At 44.9% G+C, this 16,375-nt stretch overlaps 1 protein-coding gene across 3 annotated transcripts in view; it reads right to left on the reverse strand.

Moving 5' to 3' along the window:
* Nucleotides 1-16,375, reverse strand: part of LOC144772494 (E3 ubiquitin-protein ligase TTC3-like) — a 1,119,388-nt gene that overhangs the window by 831,031 nt on the left and 271,982 nt on the right. For all 3 annotated transcript variants that reach the window (XM_078656860.1, XM_078656861.1, XM_078656859.1), the window contains exon 15: nt 11,558-11,615. In XM_078656860.1, the coding sequence (XP_078512986.1) occupies nt 11,558-11,615 (58 nt within the window). The remainder of the gene's footprint in view (nt 1-11,557; nt 11,616-16,375) is intronic.

A 16,375-nucleotide genomic window follows, 5' to 3' on the forward strand; every position in this document is an offset into this window, starting at 1 on the left:
ACCCCTCAAAGTGGTGGTCACTTCTGGAAGATCCTCGTCCCAGAGTCTGCAGTGGTTCTTTGTCCAGGAGAATCTCCATTGAAATCAACAGGGCACCCGACTTCAAAACAGCACCTTGCACCCGGCCGCCCTAGTGCCGCTGAGGGTACCTATTTGGTGCTAACTTGATCCCCAACTTGCCCGGAGCTTAACCATAGGAGCTTTGCTCTCACAACCCCGTGGCCTGCTTGCCAGCAGCCACCAACCAGAGTCCCCCTATCCTCCTTAGGATAACATTGGGCCTCAACACTCTGCACCCGGCCTCCCTAGTGCCACTGGGGGGTGCACAAACAGTGCATCACTGACCTGGGGAGACCCCTGAGTCTTGCCCCACTACCCTAACTTCAAAGACCGAATACTTACCTCGAAACTGATAACCTGTTTTTCCTCATAGGATAACATTGACACTTTTCTCCCAAAAAGTTTTCTGTGTCGACTTTTGAAAACTAAGAATATTCCTTAAAAATCGCACAAACAACCTAACAGAATTTTCTCAACTGTTTGCAGCAAAGGTCCCAGTGCTGAACCCAGGTGTCCAGCATGGAGTAAGAAAAGTAACTAAAAAGTAACTTACCTGTGAATTGAATTTCCTTCCATAGGAGAACATTGGAGGTTCTTTGTGAAAAAGTTTTTGGGTCAACTTTTGAAATACTATAATATTCTTTAAAAATCGTACCTCTAACTAAAACAAATTTACTCAACTGTTTTCAGGAAATATCCCCGTGCCGAATCTAGGATCCACGCCTGAGTTAGCAAAAGTAATCTGAAAAGTAATTTAATGCATTTTTCTAAAAAAGCCCATTCATTATAATGCACGATACCTGCTGAGTGTTGCAAACTGCTTACTTAATCTGTAACCAAAATAAGTACAAGTTATACTGCAATTTTGAAATGTGCTCATACAAGTAATTTACGACTGCAAAGTATTTATATGCTTACCTGTACCAGGCTTGCTTGGTTCTAGAAATAAAATAACAGTATTTTTTTTATACAAAAACTATTGGCCTAGAGTTCAGTTCTTGAGTGTGTCAATTTATTGGCTGACTGAGTATGTACATCAGATGCTTAACACTGTCCTCTGATACTGCCTTACTGCTCGACCAAGCTACCACTTTAGAGAGTAAGGTTCTATCTAACTTTAACCTCTGCCAAACCTCTGGAGACCCTTGGACTCTATACACACTGTACCTCACTTCGGTGCAGTATATATAGAGCCAGTTTCTTACAGAGAGTCCGCAAGAGACCAACAACTGATCAGATTTTTTGAATTGCTTGGTATGATGTAGATAAAATATGAGACAACGTTTAATGTCCAAAGTGTGGAGAGACCTTTCAGCTAGAGATTCCGGATTTGGAAAGAAAGTGCACAGTATAAGAGGTTAATTGAGATGAAATTGCCATGGAACCTTGGGGATGAACTTTGGGTTTGTTCTGAGAAGCACATAGTCATCAGTGAAGCAAAGAAAGGTTCCCAAATTGTAGAAGCCGGATTTTCACTGACTCTTCTAGTAGTCATGCGAGCCAAAAGTAGAGCGACCTTCCAGGTGAGAAATTTGAGATCTGTCCTGTGAATGGGCTCGAATGGCGGCTTTATAAGCTGCAAGAGAACCATTGAGATGCCACTCTGGGGGAGGAGTCTTTCCTCCTGGAGGGAAAGCTCTGAACAACCCATTCTTGAATTGTTTGACTATACTATCGGAACAGAGAGAGGGAGAATAAGAGGACCACGTGAATCTTGAAATTGCGGCCAAGTAAACATGTACCAATCCTGAACTCGCCAGAGTGAGTAGGTATAGCAGAATTTGTTCAGGTGACGCTTCCAAGGGAAGGAAATTAGATTGCTGACACCATAAGAAAGATCTGTTCGATTTGAATCTGTATATTTTGTTTGTTGATTTGCCCCTTGCTTTGCCCAGAATGTCTCTGCAGTCTTGAGAGAGATTTACATCCCAGAATTAATTGAATTCAGGTGCCATTCATGCAATTGGAAAGAGATTGGTTACTTATATAGGATCTGGTCGTCGTTTCGTATCAGAAGGGTGTGAATCCTGGGATGGCGAATGGGATTGGTCTCAAAGAGCAGGAGGAGCTACGTAAACTAATATTGTCCTGGCCATTTGGGAGCTACTCGAATGAGACTATAGCTTCCGTCTTCATCTTGGTGAGGATCCTTGATATGACACAGAAGGGGGGGTAGCATATACATAAAACCTGGACCATCTCAATGAAAGGGCATTCCCCGACGACCAAGTTATGCTGTGGGCTGCCATCCAATCCCAAAGGTCTTGAGCCTCTTGAGAGAGAGTCCGGGACATTGTCCCGCATCGCTTATTGATGTAAAACATGCTGGTCAAATGGTTTGAACAGACCAGCAAGGAGACTTCTACTATGCGTGTAAGGAAGGCTTGGAGAGTGAGAAAAATAGCCTTGAGCTCTCGATGATTGATGTGCATCAACTTCTGTAGATAAGAAAATATGCCTTGAATTTGCAGGTCCTGAAAATGGAATCCCGAGCCTTCCATGGAGGCATCAGTTGTGATGATGTAATCTGGGATTGAAGTCAGGAACGTGAGGCCTTGTTAGGAATGAGATTGTTGTCACCACCACGATAGTGTCTCCTGCATCTTGAGGTAATGCTGATCATATCTGTGAAGGAGCCTATCCATTGGACCCATTGGAACTGGAGCTCCGTTTGCAATGGCCTTGTTTTCAGCCATGCCAGCGAGGCCACGTTTATTGCGGAAGAGATCATACAGAGGAGAGACTTGAACATACCCACTGAAGTGGACCTTCTTTTTGAGCTGTTTAGGACCAGGTTTGATAATCTTTGTTGTCAGTCATGTGACACAAGCCTAGTTTCTGATGCTTTCTAGGTTGGCACCCAAAAATGTCCTTGTCTGACTTGGGATGGTCGAGGATTTTGGGTAATTTACTGTGAGGCCTAACCTGTGAAAAACTGAAAGGCAGGCCGTGGTAGTCCTGGAGGCTTGTTGCGTTGAGGTTTTTAGAAGGCAGTTGTCTAGGTTGGGGAATACCTGATGACCTTGCTTGTGAAGGGTGGCTGCAACCGGTACAAAACATTTTGTGAAAATTGGAGTAGCGGACTTGAGTCCAAAGGGAAGGACCCTGAACTGGTTATGGGTACCGGCTACGGTAAAACAGAGATACTTGTGATGGTTTGGATATATGGGAATGAGAAAGTAAGCATCTTGAAAATCTAGGGAGGTCATGTAGTCTCCGCTGTTTAATAGGTGGAGAATGTCGGAAAGAATCATACAAAAAGATAGTTTGCAGAGAAATTTGTTCTGTCTCCTGGGATCCAGGATGGGTCTCCACTCTTCTGATAGGAGTAGATTCCATGCCCTTTTGAGAACAAGGAACACTTTCTATGGCACCCTTGGCAATCATTATTAGAGCTTCTTTCCTCAGTAAGTGAAGAGAAGGTGGGTGTGCTCCTTTTAGAGGACGGTTTGGTGGTCTCAGCACTAACTCTAGGGAATGCCCGTAGATTACGAAGTCCAACACCCATTTGTCTGAAGTTATCTCCTTTCATTGGGAGAGGTAGTTGGAGATTTTACCGCTCACATGGGTGGAAGGAGCGGATGCTACTGGTACCTGGTCCAGGTCACTGTTTGCAGCCGGTATCGCGACCATAGGGGAGGTTGCTTTCTGCATGAGCCTTGCTCGGTGTAGGCTAATGAAGGTGGCTGGCCGTAGACCGTATGGTAAGTAGGACTATATAGGACTATATTGGGATTGAGACTGATAACATTGAGGTTGCTGATAGCCACTTCTAAAGGTTGAGAAACCTTTCCCTTGTCTAGCTCCTCGAAAGGGCAGCGTCTTGAACTGGAGCATGCCAAGAGATCTGGCGGTGTCCGTGTCTGTCTTTATGGCTAACAAGGAGTCATCAAAATGTTTCCCAATTAAAGTCTTGCCATCATAGGCCAGGTCTAGTATCTTTGATTGGACTTCCGGCCTAAATGAGGTATCCTTCAGCCATCCTTCATGCCTTAAAACCGAAGCTCCGGCAAACTGATAAAAATCTGTAGAGGCGATGTTGGGAGCACAGTTGATTTCCAAGGAAGTGTGTTCACCTTCCTGCAAAATTTTCTTTGCCTGCGCCTTCAATAATCAAATCAAGCTGGCTGCTTACATCTGACCACATCTGGGGGCCATATCACTCCAGGATCGCTAGTGAGTTGGCTGCTCGAATGGTGCTGGCAGACATGAGGGAGAATCTCTTACTTATATTGTCCAAGCGCCCTCTTTGTCTGGTGTTGCCAATATTGGTGCATAAGGTTTTGTGGAGGGCCTTTGTCCCGCTTGAGAGATGACAAAATCAAGCTTGGGATGACTAATGAGGCAAGCAAGGGACTCATCAGTGGCCTTGTAATATATGTTGAGGCGAGGTGGTAGCAGGATATTTCATGATTTTTATCCCCTCACTCCAGATATGGTCTATAATGCGGATGGCTCTTACAAACTTTCTGGAGTCAGCGGGATGATCATTCCAATCATCTGGTGGTTGTTGAGGATTAGGGATGTCTCCTTCTCTCTCTTTGTCTGAGGACGTCTGGTCTTCCTTTGGAAGCAGTACGATATGGGAAGCAGGTGTTATCCTGGGCGTTGTTGTTGGAGGGATATTCTTTGGTGTGGCAGGAGAAGCGGGTGGGTGGACACTGGTTGCTGCTCTTGTGGAGGATCCGGAAATCTCCTCTTGTAATCCTGTAGCATGGCTTATAGATCTTGCACTAGAGAACTGGGAACGTGCATTTCATCATATCTAGGCTGGGGATGCGGTTATATTCATAAGGTTCATAATGCCAGTAAATGGCTAGGAAGCAAAGGTGAGACCTTACTAGGAGAGGTTACTTCAGTTCTTGAGGTAGCCTTGGTGATCTTGGTAATGTTAATCTTCGTTGACGGTCCTGTCAACGACGACGTAAAAGTTAACTGGGGCGTTGATGGTTAGTTATTTCGTTGACGGGGCCATCGTCATCAACGATGCCGTTTTCGACGGTGCCACTGTCAGTTGTTTTGTTGTCGACAGTGCGGAAGTTGGCACTGCTGTTGGAACTGATGTTGACAGCATCTCTGTTGACTGTGCTGCTGTTGATAGTGTGTTTGTCGACGACGATTTGTTCGACTTTGGACAAGTGAAGTCAATTCCGATGGTGACGTAGAGAAGGCAATCACCTTAGTGGATGGAATGGGAGCATTCTTAGTTGCAGCTGAAGTCTTCAAGGATGATGACTTACTCGAGAAGACTGTGGTGACAGTCTCTGACGTAGTTGATACCAGCATCTACGGGGCTGTTGACATCACTCTGAAAGGATTTTTTGTCCTCACGTCAACGGTTCTGAGGAAGGAGAATGTTTTTGATCCACTTTTTTCTCAGATGGAGTTGTAGGTTGGGATGAGGCTGCCACTGTGGAGAGGAGTTTAAGTTTCTCCTTTCGCAGAGGTTCTTTATAGGGTGTCTTCATGGCCTTTCTATAACCCTTAGAAGCCCCATGGTCAGAGAATCTTAACCTTTTCTTGTGCCTGTCAGGCGAATCGCTGTCCTCCTCAGAAGAGCTGGATTTCGACTTCTGTAGCTACATAAGTAGCCTTCCCTCTCTGTCTATTGATGTTTTAGATGAAAAAGTGTGACAAATGTTGAACTTCTTTACCTGATGTTGAGGGTAGAGGCAATAGACACTGTCTTTGTGTGAATCATTCACATGCAGCCTTTTCTCCCCATACAACTTGCAGGATCTGAACAGGCCTTTCTTATAAGACTCAGACATTTTAGATGTAGAATAGTTGAGTTGTACAGGAAAAACTGAGCAGAGCTCAGAGAGACTCCCTTCACACAACATGCGGTAGAAAATCGAAGGGACTCAGCCTCTGTTTGGAGTGTTATAGAGGGTGCTATCCTCTAATTGGTTTTATTTCAAGTTTGGTCTTTTTTTTAGGTCTTGCGTGGCGTTGCAGCGCAAAGCGCTGCTCGCCTCGGCAAGAAATTTTGAGAGAGAGGGAGGGATTTCAGAAGGGGGCTTGAAGCCCGCCTCTCATTTCCATTGGCTGGCGTCACCTTTTTTTGCTAAACGGTGGCCTGTCATTGGAAATGAGGGTTTTTGGTTGACGCCCTTTCGCCTCCGATCCGACTGGGTCGCCTGCTTAGCTGCTGTCGCAAAGCACTTACTTATCTTTATGCAGCCAGGTGCTTCTAATTAGAAACACATGGCCCCATAAAGATACGCCGACCTTCACAAACAGGCCTCCAGTGACCCACACTCCACCCCACTTACAACCCGCCTGCCGTGAAATGCCTGCTGAGATAAATGGCCAATCCGTCCTCGGCGATTGTGCCTCATAAGTGCACTCAGATGTTTAGCCTGGAACTGGGCTCGGCTCACAATGTGAAAAGTGTTTTGGCCGCGAACAATGACGTTTACTTAGGTTGTTTCAGTAGCAATTGCTAGTGATGCAGCTGTGGGGAAAGTGGCACGTTATGATCTATAAAATAAAAAGCTGAGCTTGCAAAAGAAGTTTGCAGTACAGGCACAGGTGCGCAGGCCATGGTTTGGGGGGGAGGGGCAGGAGAGGTGGCGGGAAGAAGAAAATTGTGTGGAGGTTTAAGCTAATCAGTTATTCCTCATTACTTTGCTTAGAATTTTGCAATTTGATATATTGCGCGTTGCTCTTCCTCATTAGACATTTTCAGAATCAGGTGCGCGCCCCTGCAGTGATCACGAGCATGTCTTGTAAGTATGTGGGAATTCATTTCCGTGGACCCTCGCTCTCTGCTCCTTTTACAGCTCTGTAGTGCCACGCTCGTGTGGACACTCGCAATAAGAGTCTGTTTTCTAACAGTGTCTTCCAAACTCAAACACATGGCACTACAGCTCTGTGACGCTGCCTTCCTGTCTCTTTCCCTGGCTTTCACTCTCTATTCCTGCCTTTCTCTCTCTGTTCCTGTCTTTCTCTCTCTATTCCTGTCTTTCTCTCTCTATTTCGGTCTTTCATCTCCATTCCGGTCTTTCTCTCTGTTACTGTCTCTATTTTTCTCTTCCTGTGTCTTTTCCGCACTTTCTTTTTTTGCCGGCTGCTATATACACCGGGGAGCTGTGGACAGAGGGACCGGTAGTCGACCTTCAAAAACTGGCCTCCAGTGACCCAGACACCACCCCACTCACACCCTGCCTGCCGGGAAATGCCTGCTGATATAAATGGCCAATCCGCCCTCGGCGATTGTGCCTCATAAGTGCACTCAGACTTTTAGCCTGGAACTGGGCTCGGCCCACAATGTGAAAAGTGTTTTGACTGCAAACAATGAAGTTTACTTAGGTTGTTTCAGTAGCAATCGCTAGCGATGCAGTTGTGGGGAAAGTGGCATGTTATGATCTATAAAATGAAAAGCTGAGCTTGCAAAAGAGAAGTTCGCAGTACAGGCAAGGAAGCGCAGGCCATGGTTTGGGGGGAGGGTCAGGAGTGGTGGCGGGAAGAAGAAAATAGGGTGGAGGTTCAAGCTAATCAGTTATTCCTCATTACTTTGCTTTGAATTCTGCAATTTGATATTTTGACCACCTTTCTATATTGCACATATTAGGCCCACTCTGTTGACTCTTCAATCTACCACTCTTTACTTTTCAATAGTTGGAACATTTCAAGCAGCATCTTTGCGGCAAGCGATTAACGCATCAGCAGAAGCTTCCCGCGGGGTCCCAGTTACAGAGAGGAGCTGACGAGACAGCCAAGGGCCAGGAAAGTGAGGCTCATGGATTGGAATGTGAGTGCTACACCAACGAGATGAGAGCAGTGTGTGTGTGCCTGTGAGTACTGAAGAACACAGAGTAGAGCGCGCCGCCCAGCTAAACGGTTTTGAGACAGTGACTGTCACGGCACTAAGGCAGGAAAGCAAAGTCAGTATGTATCGGAGCGGGAGACAGCGTGAAGTAGCCTCAAGGAAGAGAGAGCAGAGGACCCTTGTAACAGTCTAACGAGACAGCAAAGAGAAGTGCCTGCTGTGTGTTACTGTGAAGAAGGGGGCACCTCCAGAGCAGGCTTAAGCTACGTACACTAGGTATGGGCAAAGGAAGTAGGGGGGTTGCAGGACCTCAAAAATAAGATTTGGGGGTCAGAAAACGCTGGAACAATAACAAGCATTCGCAATGCAATTGGTCTCGCATTTTCGCGACTTTAAGCTATTGACATACTAAATAACAATACCTTTCATTTATGTTTTGGTTTTTAAAACATAAATAAAAGGCATTGTCATTTACACCGCCAATAGCTCAAACTCTCACAAGGGCGAGACCTATTGCATTGCAAATGCGTGTTTATGAAGGACATAGATAGGCTCTTAAAATGACTGTGGATTGCCATTATAGCCTATGATAGTATTACATATTGCTTTCCTATGGTACCATGGGACTCCCACTCTGACGATGGAGAATGATTCAAGGTTATACAGGGACGGTTTCTTCATTAGGGCGGCAGGGCTCCGCCCCCACTTCAATGTCTGCATCGCCTTTTCATTATTTTTTTAACAAACAGTTAATCAATTAAACTTCAAAATAGTGTGACCCTGTCCCTCACTCTGCGCGAGGGTCAGGCAAACTCGGGTACTTTCAATATAGGCGCATGTGCTAAAGCGCATGTGCCGTCGCAGGGTTTGGAGGATTCAGCCCTGATCCTCGGTGGCCGATAACCCTGTGAGGCACCGAACCCTTATGACGCACTACACGCAGGGGTCTCCAAACCGGTCTTGTTGATTGAAAACAGCCTGGGTGTTCTAGGCATAGGCCCTGGGTTTCGAAGGCTGTCTGTTTATCAGCGAGGGTGTGTTTCTGCACCCGACCCATTTTCTAAGTCGTCGCTGCGTGGGGTGAGAACAAGCCTCCATGACCCCACCCCACCCTGGGGGGAGAGGTTTGCAGTGCAGACGACGCTGGCTGTCCACGAAGTGACCTGTCTGCATGATAAAAGCAAATAGGTTGCTGCGAAGCTCAGATAGAGTACCCGCAGAGAAGAAATAGATTCTGACTATTTCTCTTCACGTCATTTGTGTCTACCATACCAAGACTCAGGTAACAAGTACAAAAAAAATGAAAATAGCCATCACGTTACCACTGTACATTTGTTGTCACATAAAATCTTCATTTGTAGAACAATAGCGAAGCTCCTTTAGGGAAAACGGCCTTTGTATATTGAAGAACCTCCTCATCCTATGAGGTGCCGTGCGTGGGTGGACGTCATGCGTGCATAAATGCTGTTATGAGACAGGAAATGGCGGTCCGGTGTTTGGAGTTGTTTGCTTTATTAACGGTGAAGCGTGTCTTGTATACTCTTCACAGTAGTGTGTCCATGTCATCGGTTCATGTTTGCGAACCTCGTCAGTCCTGCTGTCCTGTCTGCACTGGTGGGTTTGTTGTGACAGTGCAAGTTTACTGTTGTGCTGGGCAGATGAACCGATCCTGGGTGTACGTGGAGGAAGGAACCAGTGTACAAGGCCGGAACACCAAGTATTCTCTATCTGCGGCTCTGCTGCACTGCAGAGTGTTGTCTGCCCAGGAGGCACCCTACCGAGTCCCTGTCTGTCCCTCCTACAGTGCTGCCGGACACACAATCCGGCTCACGGCACCCCCAAAAACCACAGGCAGCCTGCCGCCATCTGAAGTGACTCCCCTACCTCACGTGCGGTCTCATTACAAAGTGCTGCCAGGAGGATTGAATCGGTGGTTAATGCAGGTCTCTTCAGAGCAGTCAGGTCTCCAAGCTCGGGCCTAGTGCATGCTGCAATCGGCACTGCCCTGAATGTACATGGTGTTTGAGGCATCAGTGTCATGTTTAAAATGTAACTTTCACAGAAAACAAAACCACCACATCCTAATTTTATTTGCTTACGCCAGGGTCCACTATACAGTACCCTGTGAGCTACTGGTGTGAGGTTGTAGCATAAAAAATTATGTGCTGCGGCTTGCCTTGTGATTTTTTAAATCGTTTATTTTGATGCACTATAAAAAGATTAAAAAAACAGTGTTTTGGAAAACTTCAGGTAATTATTTTCATAGCGCCGCCTTTACTTCTAGTTTATGACTGCGACTGTTTTGAAGCAGCACAGGAAGGCTGCCTCAGGAGACAGTTGTTTGTCTGCACCTACCTCAGAGGAACGCTAGGCTCCCTGAAGCATCCAGCAAGCTAAACCCCTGCCCTGCCAAATCATGTGTATTGGCAAGCAGGGTCAAGCAGGGTCGGATTTAGGGTCGTGCTACTGCTGCTGCCAAATGTCGATTGGGGTAAAAGAGGGAGGGCTATCTGTTCTCCGACCTTTCAGTATTAACAGTATGGAATATGTGTTTGTGTGTTATTTCACATATGAATGTTTGGAAACCCTCAACATCCATTTAAACACCAAATCCCAAAGGGGATACAATGTGCCAGAACTGCCAGAGCTGTCTTCAACCAGAGTCGAGTCCTTGCGACTGCTCAGCCTCCTGTGATTCCGGGCAAATCACTTAATCTCCTGTATCCACCCCCCCCCTCCTCCCAAGAGAAACGAACAAATCCAACCTTGTGTAATGTTACTGCCGGGGTGCCCATGTAAAGTAGTTGTATTAATAAATAAAAACTGCCTTCACTGGTGCAGCCATGAAACAAACATGCCCCAACACTGTGCACTGCACAGCAGATAGCTCGCAGGCTCTTAAAAGTCATGCAAGAGCAGCTCGTCAAGTTTTGGTGTTTTGTTGCACAGTTCTATACTTATACTTGCAGTTCTGCAATTAAAAAAGTCCAAATATATTTTCCAGCATGCAACATATAGTCCAAAGCAACATCTACCTGCAAGAGGTGACAATTGGGGACTGCTGCTGCTACTAATCTAATGGTATCGTCTATGATGGCAAGAAGCCCATTACTGCAGCAGGTGCAGTGGCACCAGGGCCCCAAAACCCGAAGGTCCGCTATACCATGATTATTGCTGTATTTTCTAGTTCAAATGAAGGCCAATGGGCTCATTAGCTTTACAGATATTCAACGCCTGGGGTGCCTATTTTTAGGGATGAGTGGTTGCGTTTGTCTTGGGGGTTGTAGAGCATTTTAATAACAGACAAATGTTATGCTTGGGGTATTTCTTGGCACGCTTCCAATGTTTCTAGGCACTGTGCTAGAAAAAGCCCCATTGTGATCACTTTTAATTCAAAAATCTGAAGCATATGTATGCTGTAAAACCCACCCACTTAAATCCATTAAAAAAAATGTTCTTAATAGGAAGAAACCCCCTGACCCCCCACACACACATTTCCCCTTTTTTCTATTTCAGGCATGTACGCTTTACTTGCTCTCAAATTACACACTGGGCAAAAATTACAGCCCACCACTTATAAAATCCACCAGACGCCACTGTATATGAAACAATAACAAATCCAAAACTGGAGTAATGAAGATATCTATAAACGTTTACACTTCATACATAAAACACAAACAAATTTCTATGAAAGACATGAAGATATTGAAAATGCTACTGTACCTGTAGGAAGCTCAGAAGGTATTTTTGTATTTTCTGTGTCTGAATGAACAACGGGCTCCTAGTAAAATAAAACGGGTGTTTTACATAAACTATAAAATTACAAAGCATGTCACTAATCCAGGGAACATCAAAACCATAGTGTTACATACTAAAAATATAATTTAAAGTATCTCATATAAATCAATATTATTTTATCCCCTACAACTCAACCTTCCAGAACTGATACAAAGGCGTCAGCTCAATTACCATCAACAAATGGGATCCACATAAGAAGTCAAGATTGCAATTTGGAGATAAAGTGGTTTCTGTCACAGAGAATGTTTTTTTTCTTCTAAAAATCCTCATATATGCACTTGAAGACAAGCTGTCGGAGACACATTGCCAGAGCATCCACTCTTGGGCTTCGATCATGTGGTTTCAGCCAAGCTCCCAGACTTCAAAAAGCGCATTGGGCACCCTTTAGTATAACCACACCAAGTCACTGACATTTGCCCATCTATTCTCTAAAGTAAATCAATGACCTGATTAGCAGCATTTCTTTCTACAAAATGCTGGATTAATAAAACCATTGACTTGTGCATTTTATGATATTACATTTTTTCAACCGTTTTAACCATTGAATGTTACGTTCATGTAATTATACCTCACAAGATTAAATCAATACACTGCTCCAACAAAACTCTACTAACCGAGCAGAAGATGCACATGGGGATAGTGTTACTATTAATAGAATCAATGCCAATGTTTATAATGATACATTCACACATCAGAACGAAATTGCATCACTATTATCAAATTCGCTTGTCATGAACTCTCCATCAACCCCAACTCAGAAACACATGGTTAGGAAGGCTCTGGGATCTAAGCCTGAGGCTACTGATTGACGGGTCACAGGTGGAGTGGCACGTAGCCAGCAGACAAACGCGTGAACAGGAGACTCAGATCCATCCCCAAGAGAAGCACAGCAACACCACAATGGTCCAGGGAAACTGGCCCCAATAAAGAATGGCCAAGGGAGTGCGGGCATTCCCAAAACACCATAAAGTCAGATGCCGCATGAAGTTAGGAACACACAGCTGATCCAGACACAGCACACACAGTACATGCAGTGATCACGCGCTCCTCATGCCTGACATCTGGACAAGTTACCCACTGGCCCACACTGTGTCTACGCATGGTCGAGGCCCACCTACAATTGTCATCAGGTGCCTTATTTATAACTCCCCAGGCAAGGCCCGCGTCCTTTTATCTAAAAAGAATTTCCGGAAGTACTTTATGATACCCAAAGAATTGTATAAAACCCTGTTCAGATTGATTTTACTTTGAGACTGTCCTCAGACCCATTTCTGTAACTGTGCTCCCGGCCGAAGTGTTTAATTAAACCAACTGTTCATGTTTTGACAAATGCCGCTTGTTTTTTTCAAGGTAAATAAGAGCAACATTAGGGTAGTAAGTTAAAAATAATAGGTGAGTTAGCAACAAAAAAATCTTGTTTTAGAGATCTTCTATATACTTTAAACCTTATCTACAAGTCGACCAAATCCTGAATTGTATGCCATGCTTTTGTTTTATTACAAGTGAGTGTTCACTACAAACTAGTGCATGAATTCTAATCCCCTCATCTTATTGTTATTTAAGTTCGATACAAAAGCTTCCCTTCACTGGGGCACCCTGTGAGGTTCCTAGCTGTGGCCACCCAAGTTGGTTTGACCTAGATGCCGCCCCTTTATTCTGGGGCGCAATTGTTAACCTCGCTAGACCTCCTTTCTAAGGTTTGAACTACTTACTTATAGGTTATGGTTTGTGTTTCTCCTTATATGTTTTTACAAACAAATTCCTTAATAGCAAGCGGGTGTGTGGGGAGGGATGTGGTAGATTAGTGGAAAATTACAGAGGTTCAGGGTTAATTGCTTTTTTAATCTGTTGGAACCGTGGGGCGAATGATGAATAGTAATCACAAAGCTCATAATGGACATGATAAACAGGAATATACACTGCAGCGACAATGTCCAACTTTTCGATGGCTGACATTAAAAACTTAAGAAGAATGCCCAGGGTTTGAGCAATAATAAAATGGGTTCATGACATGGGATGTGATAAGGTACTTCCACGAACTAAGCCTTAAATCATTCTGGTTTCCTTGCTAATCCAATTACATTGCAATGAACAAGACTACGATGCATCAATCCTACTGAGAAGAGATTTTCTGTTTCAATTTGGCTCCCTTTTCTCAACACCAGAAGGGTACGGTAATTGGTATTTGAAGTGACAGGCAAGATAAATAACTTACTGTTGTTTTTTTATATATGGTCCAAATTAGTTTTCATGATTATAGTTCCCTCAAGTCGACTATTCTTACAAGGGCTATTGATTATAGGTGGCGACTTCAACGCTCATTTGAACAAACCTTTAGACAGATCTATCTCAAGGAATACTACATTTGCATCACCTCAGGTACTATCAGAAGGGATTGAATCACTGGGCCTCATTGAGGCCTGGCATTTATTATATGGGTAAAATATTACACCTTTTATTCCCATGTCCATAAAATGCACTAGAGAATAGACTTCTTTCTACACTAACAGGCTGGCCTATGGGAAAGACAGAGAACTGGATCTGTCTACTCTGACTATTCAGCTGTAGTGTGGTCTCAGGGCATAGAGGTGCCCAGTCCGCCTGCCACTCGGACATGGGGTTAGCGTATACCCCGATTGGGTGTAAATCTGCCTATATGGGTAATACAGGCTTGAACACTAAGCAAACTATGTGTTGTGTTGTCTGTCTGTCCATATATGTAGAATTGGCCCTGCATTGTTTTTTCTTCCTCAAACTGTCTTTATTAGTTTTTTAGGCATATAGAGTAAGCAGTTCAACATGACATTTCAAAACCACCCTCAGAGATCTTTGCCATAATACAGATCAGTGTCAGATATAGGGGTTACATACATCGATTGTCCTTTTAACCAACGTTGTCCTGCAGCTATTTACAGAAATACTATGATGGAGCTCAATACAACTCCCCCACCAACTTCCCTGAAACAGTGGACAAACTTAAGAAAGGAATAGAAAATGGTGTCTACAGTGCAGTAGAAGTATGGCTCAATATACAGCGGTTAGGGGTAGGAGCCATGAACCGTTGTTGGTGTGTGGCCCAAGCAGCTGGACCGGAGGGCTACCACCAAGGGGGAGCTCTCAAGTCTGGAACAGGTGGAGTGCCCTTGTGCGCATAGAGCAGGAAAATAGGGGGAGACCCACGGACAGACCTCCACCAGCGGTCCCAATATGTAATCAAAGCCCTTACGGAAGCCCATGAGTTTGTCTGTTAGGCATTCTGTGGTAAGACTCTGCCAAAGGGGAGCATGCCACTTAGACATGCAGGGGGCGGTCGGCTTCCTCCAGGCAGCTGCCAGGGATATCTTGGCTGCCCCTAAGCAGAGCCATAAAATAGACCATTCCCAACTGTTTGAAGTTTAAGAGAGGGTCCAAGCAGGGTGAAGTCAGGTGTTCGAGGTAAGGGGTAACCCAGGGTGTCTTTCATCTGAGCCAGTAACTCATTCTCATAGGGTTGAATAGTGGGAAAATCCCACCATATGTGGCAGAAATCTCCCAGGAGACCAGAACCCCTCCAGCATCTGTCAGATGTTTCGGATATATTTTGTGGAGCTTAGCGGGTGTAGATTCCAGTCAAAGTATTTAATAGTGGGATTCTCTTGAGCCTCACGATCTATTACACCTTGGAATGAATCTCCATAGTTTCCGCCCTTGCTCTATAGAAATAGGTTTCTCCAGAATCTGGTCTCAGAGGCCTTTACATCTCAAAGTAGGTGTATCGGCCGAAGAGGCCAGGAAAAAATACAGCAACAAGATACTTTCCCTGGAGCCCCCCTGTTTGCGCACAAATGTCTCTATTGGAAGTAAGGCTCTTGTGGCTGCCTGTTGAACCTCAGGCTGTGTTACCCAGTGTTTGACATTGGATGTAGTGGAACAGCTCTGTAGTGAGTATATTGAAGTAATTGTGGTAGTTATTGAATGCAAGTATGTCCCATTCATGAAACAAATCAGAAATGGTTAGACACCCTCCCAAATGAAAGGGGGCTGGGACTAGTGCAGGCGGAAATGCTTTGTTGAAATGAATAGGGGTGCGTGGGGAAGGAAAAGCCATTAAGCCGTGCCGGCGAGTAACCTTGTCCCAGGTTTGCAGCTTGGTTCTAGTTGGCGTACACTTAGGTAGGCTTTAGGTGGAGGAGTATCTCTAGATTTCCATAGGACATCCCAAAACATTCTCCTCATGATCGCCTTGTCCATGTGGAGCCAATGTTTGTCCAAATCCCTCAAGGACCACTTAGTGAATACTCGGAGTTGAGCCACTTTATAATTGTGGGGGAAATTTAGAAGTGCCAAAATACCCTCTGTTTTGGGGATAGTCAAGAGTTTGAGGAGGCAGGCTCAGTGATTCTGTGGTAGTGAGCATGGAGCGCAGGGAACTAAAGAATGGTCTGTGAACTTCGTCTGTAAGTCCCTTAAAGAAATATAAAATCTGTGGCAGAAGCGTAATTTTTAAAGCGCTTATGCGACCTAGCCAGGCTAAGTAGAGTGGGACCCATTTCTCAATTCTTGTTGCAATTGACGAAGAAGTGGAGATTATTTAGCCCTGTACAAATCATCCACCTGGGGTGTAATTTTGATGCCCAGGCATGTGATCACCGTTCTCACCAGACTGAGGGGTGTTTTGGAAGCCACTCCCTCTAACTCTCCAGCTGGAACCGTCAGATTGAGTAGGAAAGATTTAGTAAGATGTACCTTAAATCCTCCCACTGG

Source organism: Lissotriton helveticus, chromosome 8 (genome assembly GCF_964261635.1).
Source record: "Lissotriton helveticus chromosome 8, aLisHel1.1, whole genome shotgun sequence".
Taxonomy (NCBI): domain Eukaryota; kingdom Metazoa; phylum Chordata; class Amphibia; order Caudata; family Salamandridae; genus Lissotriton; species Lissotriton helveticus.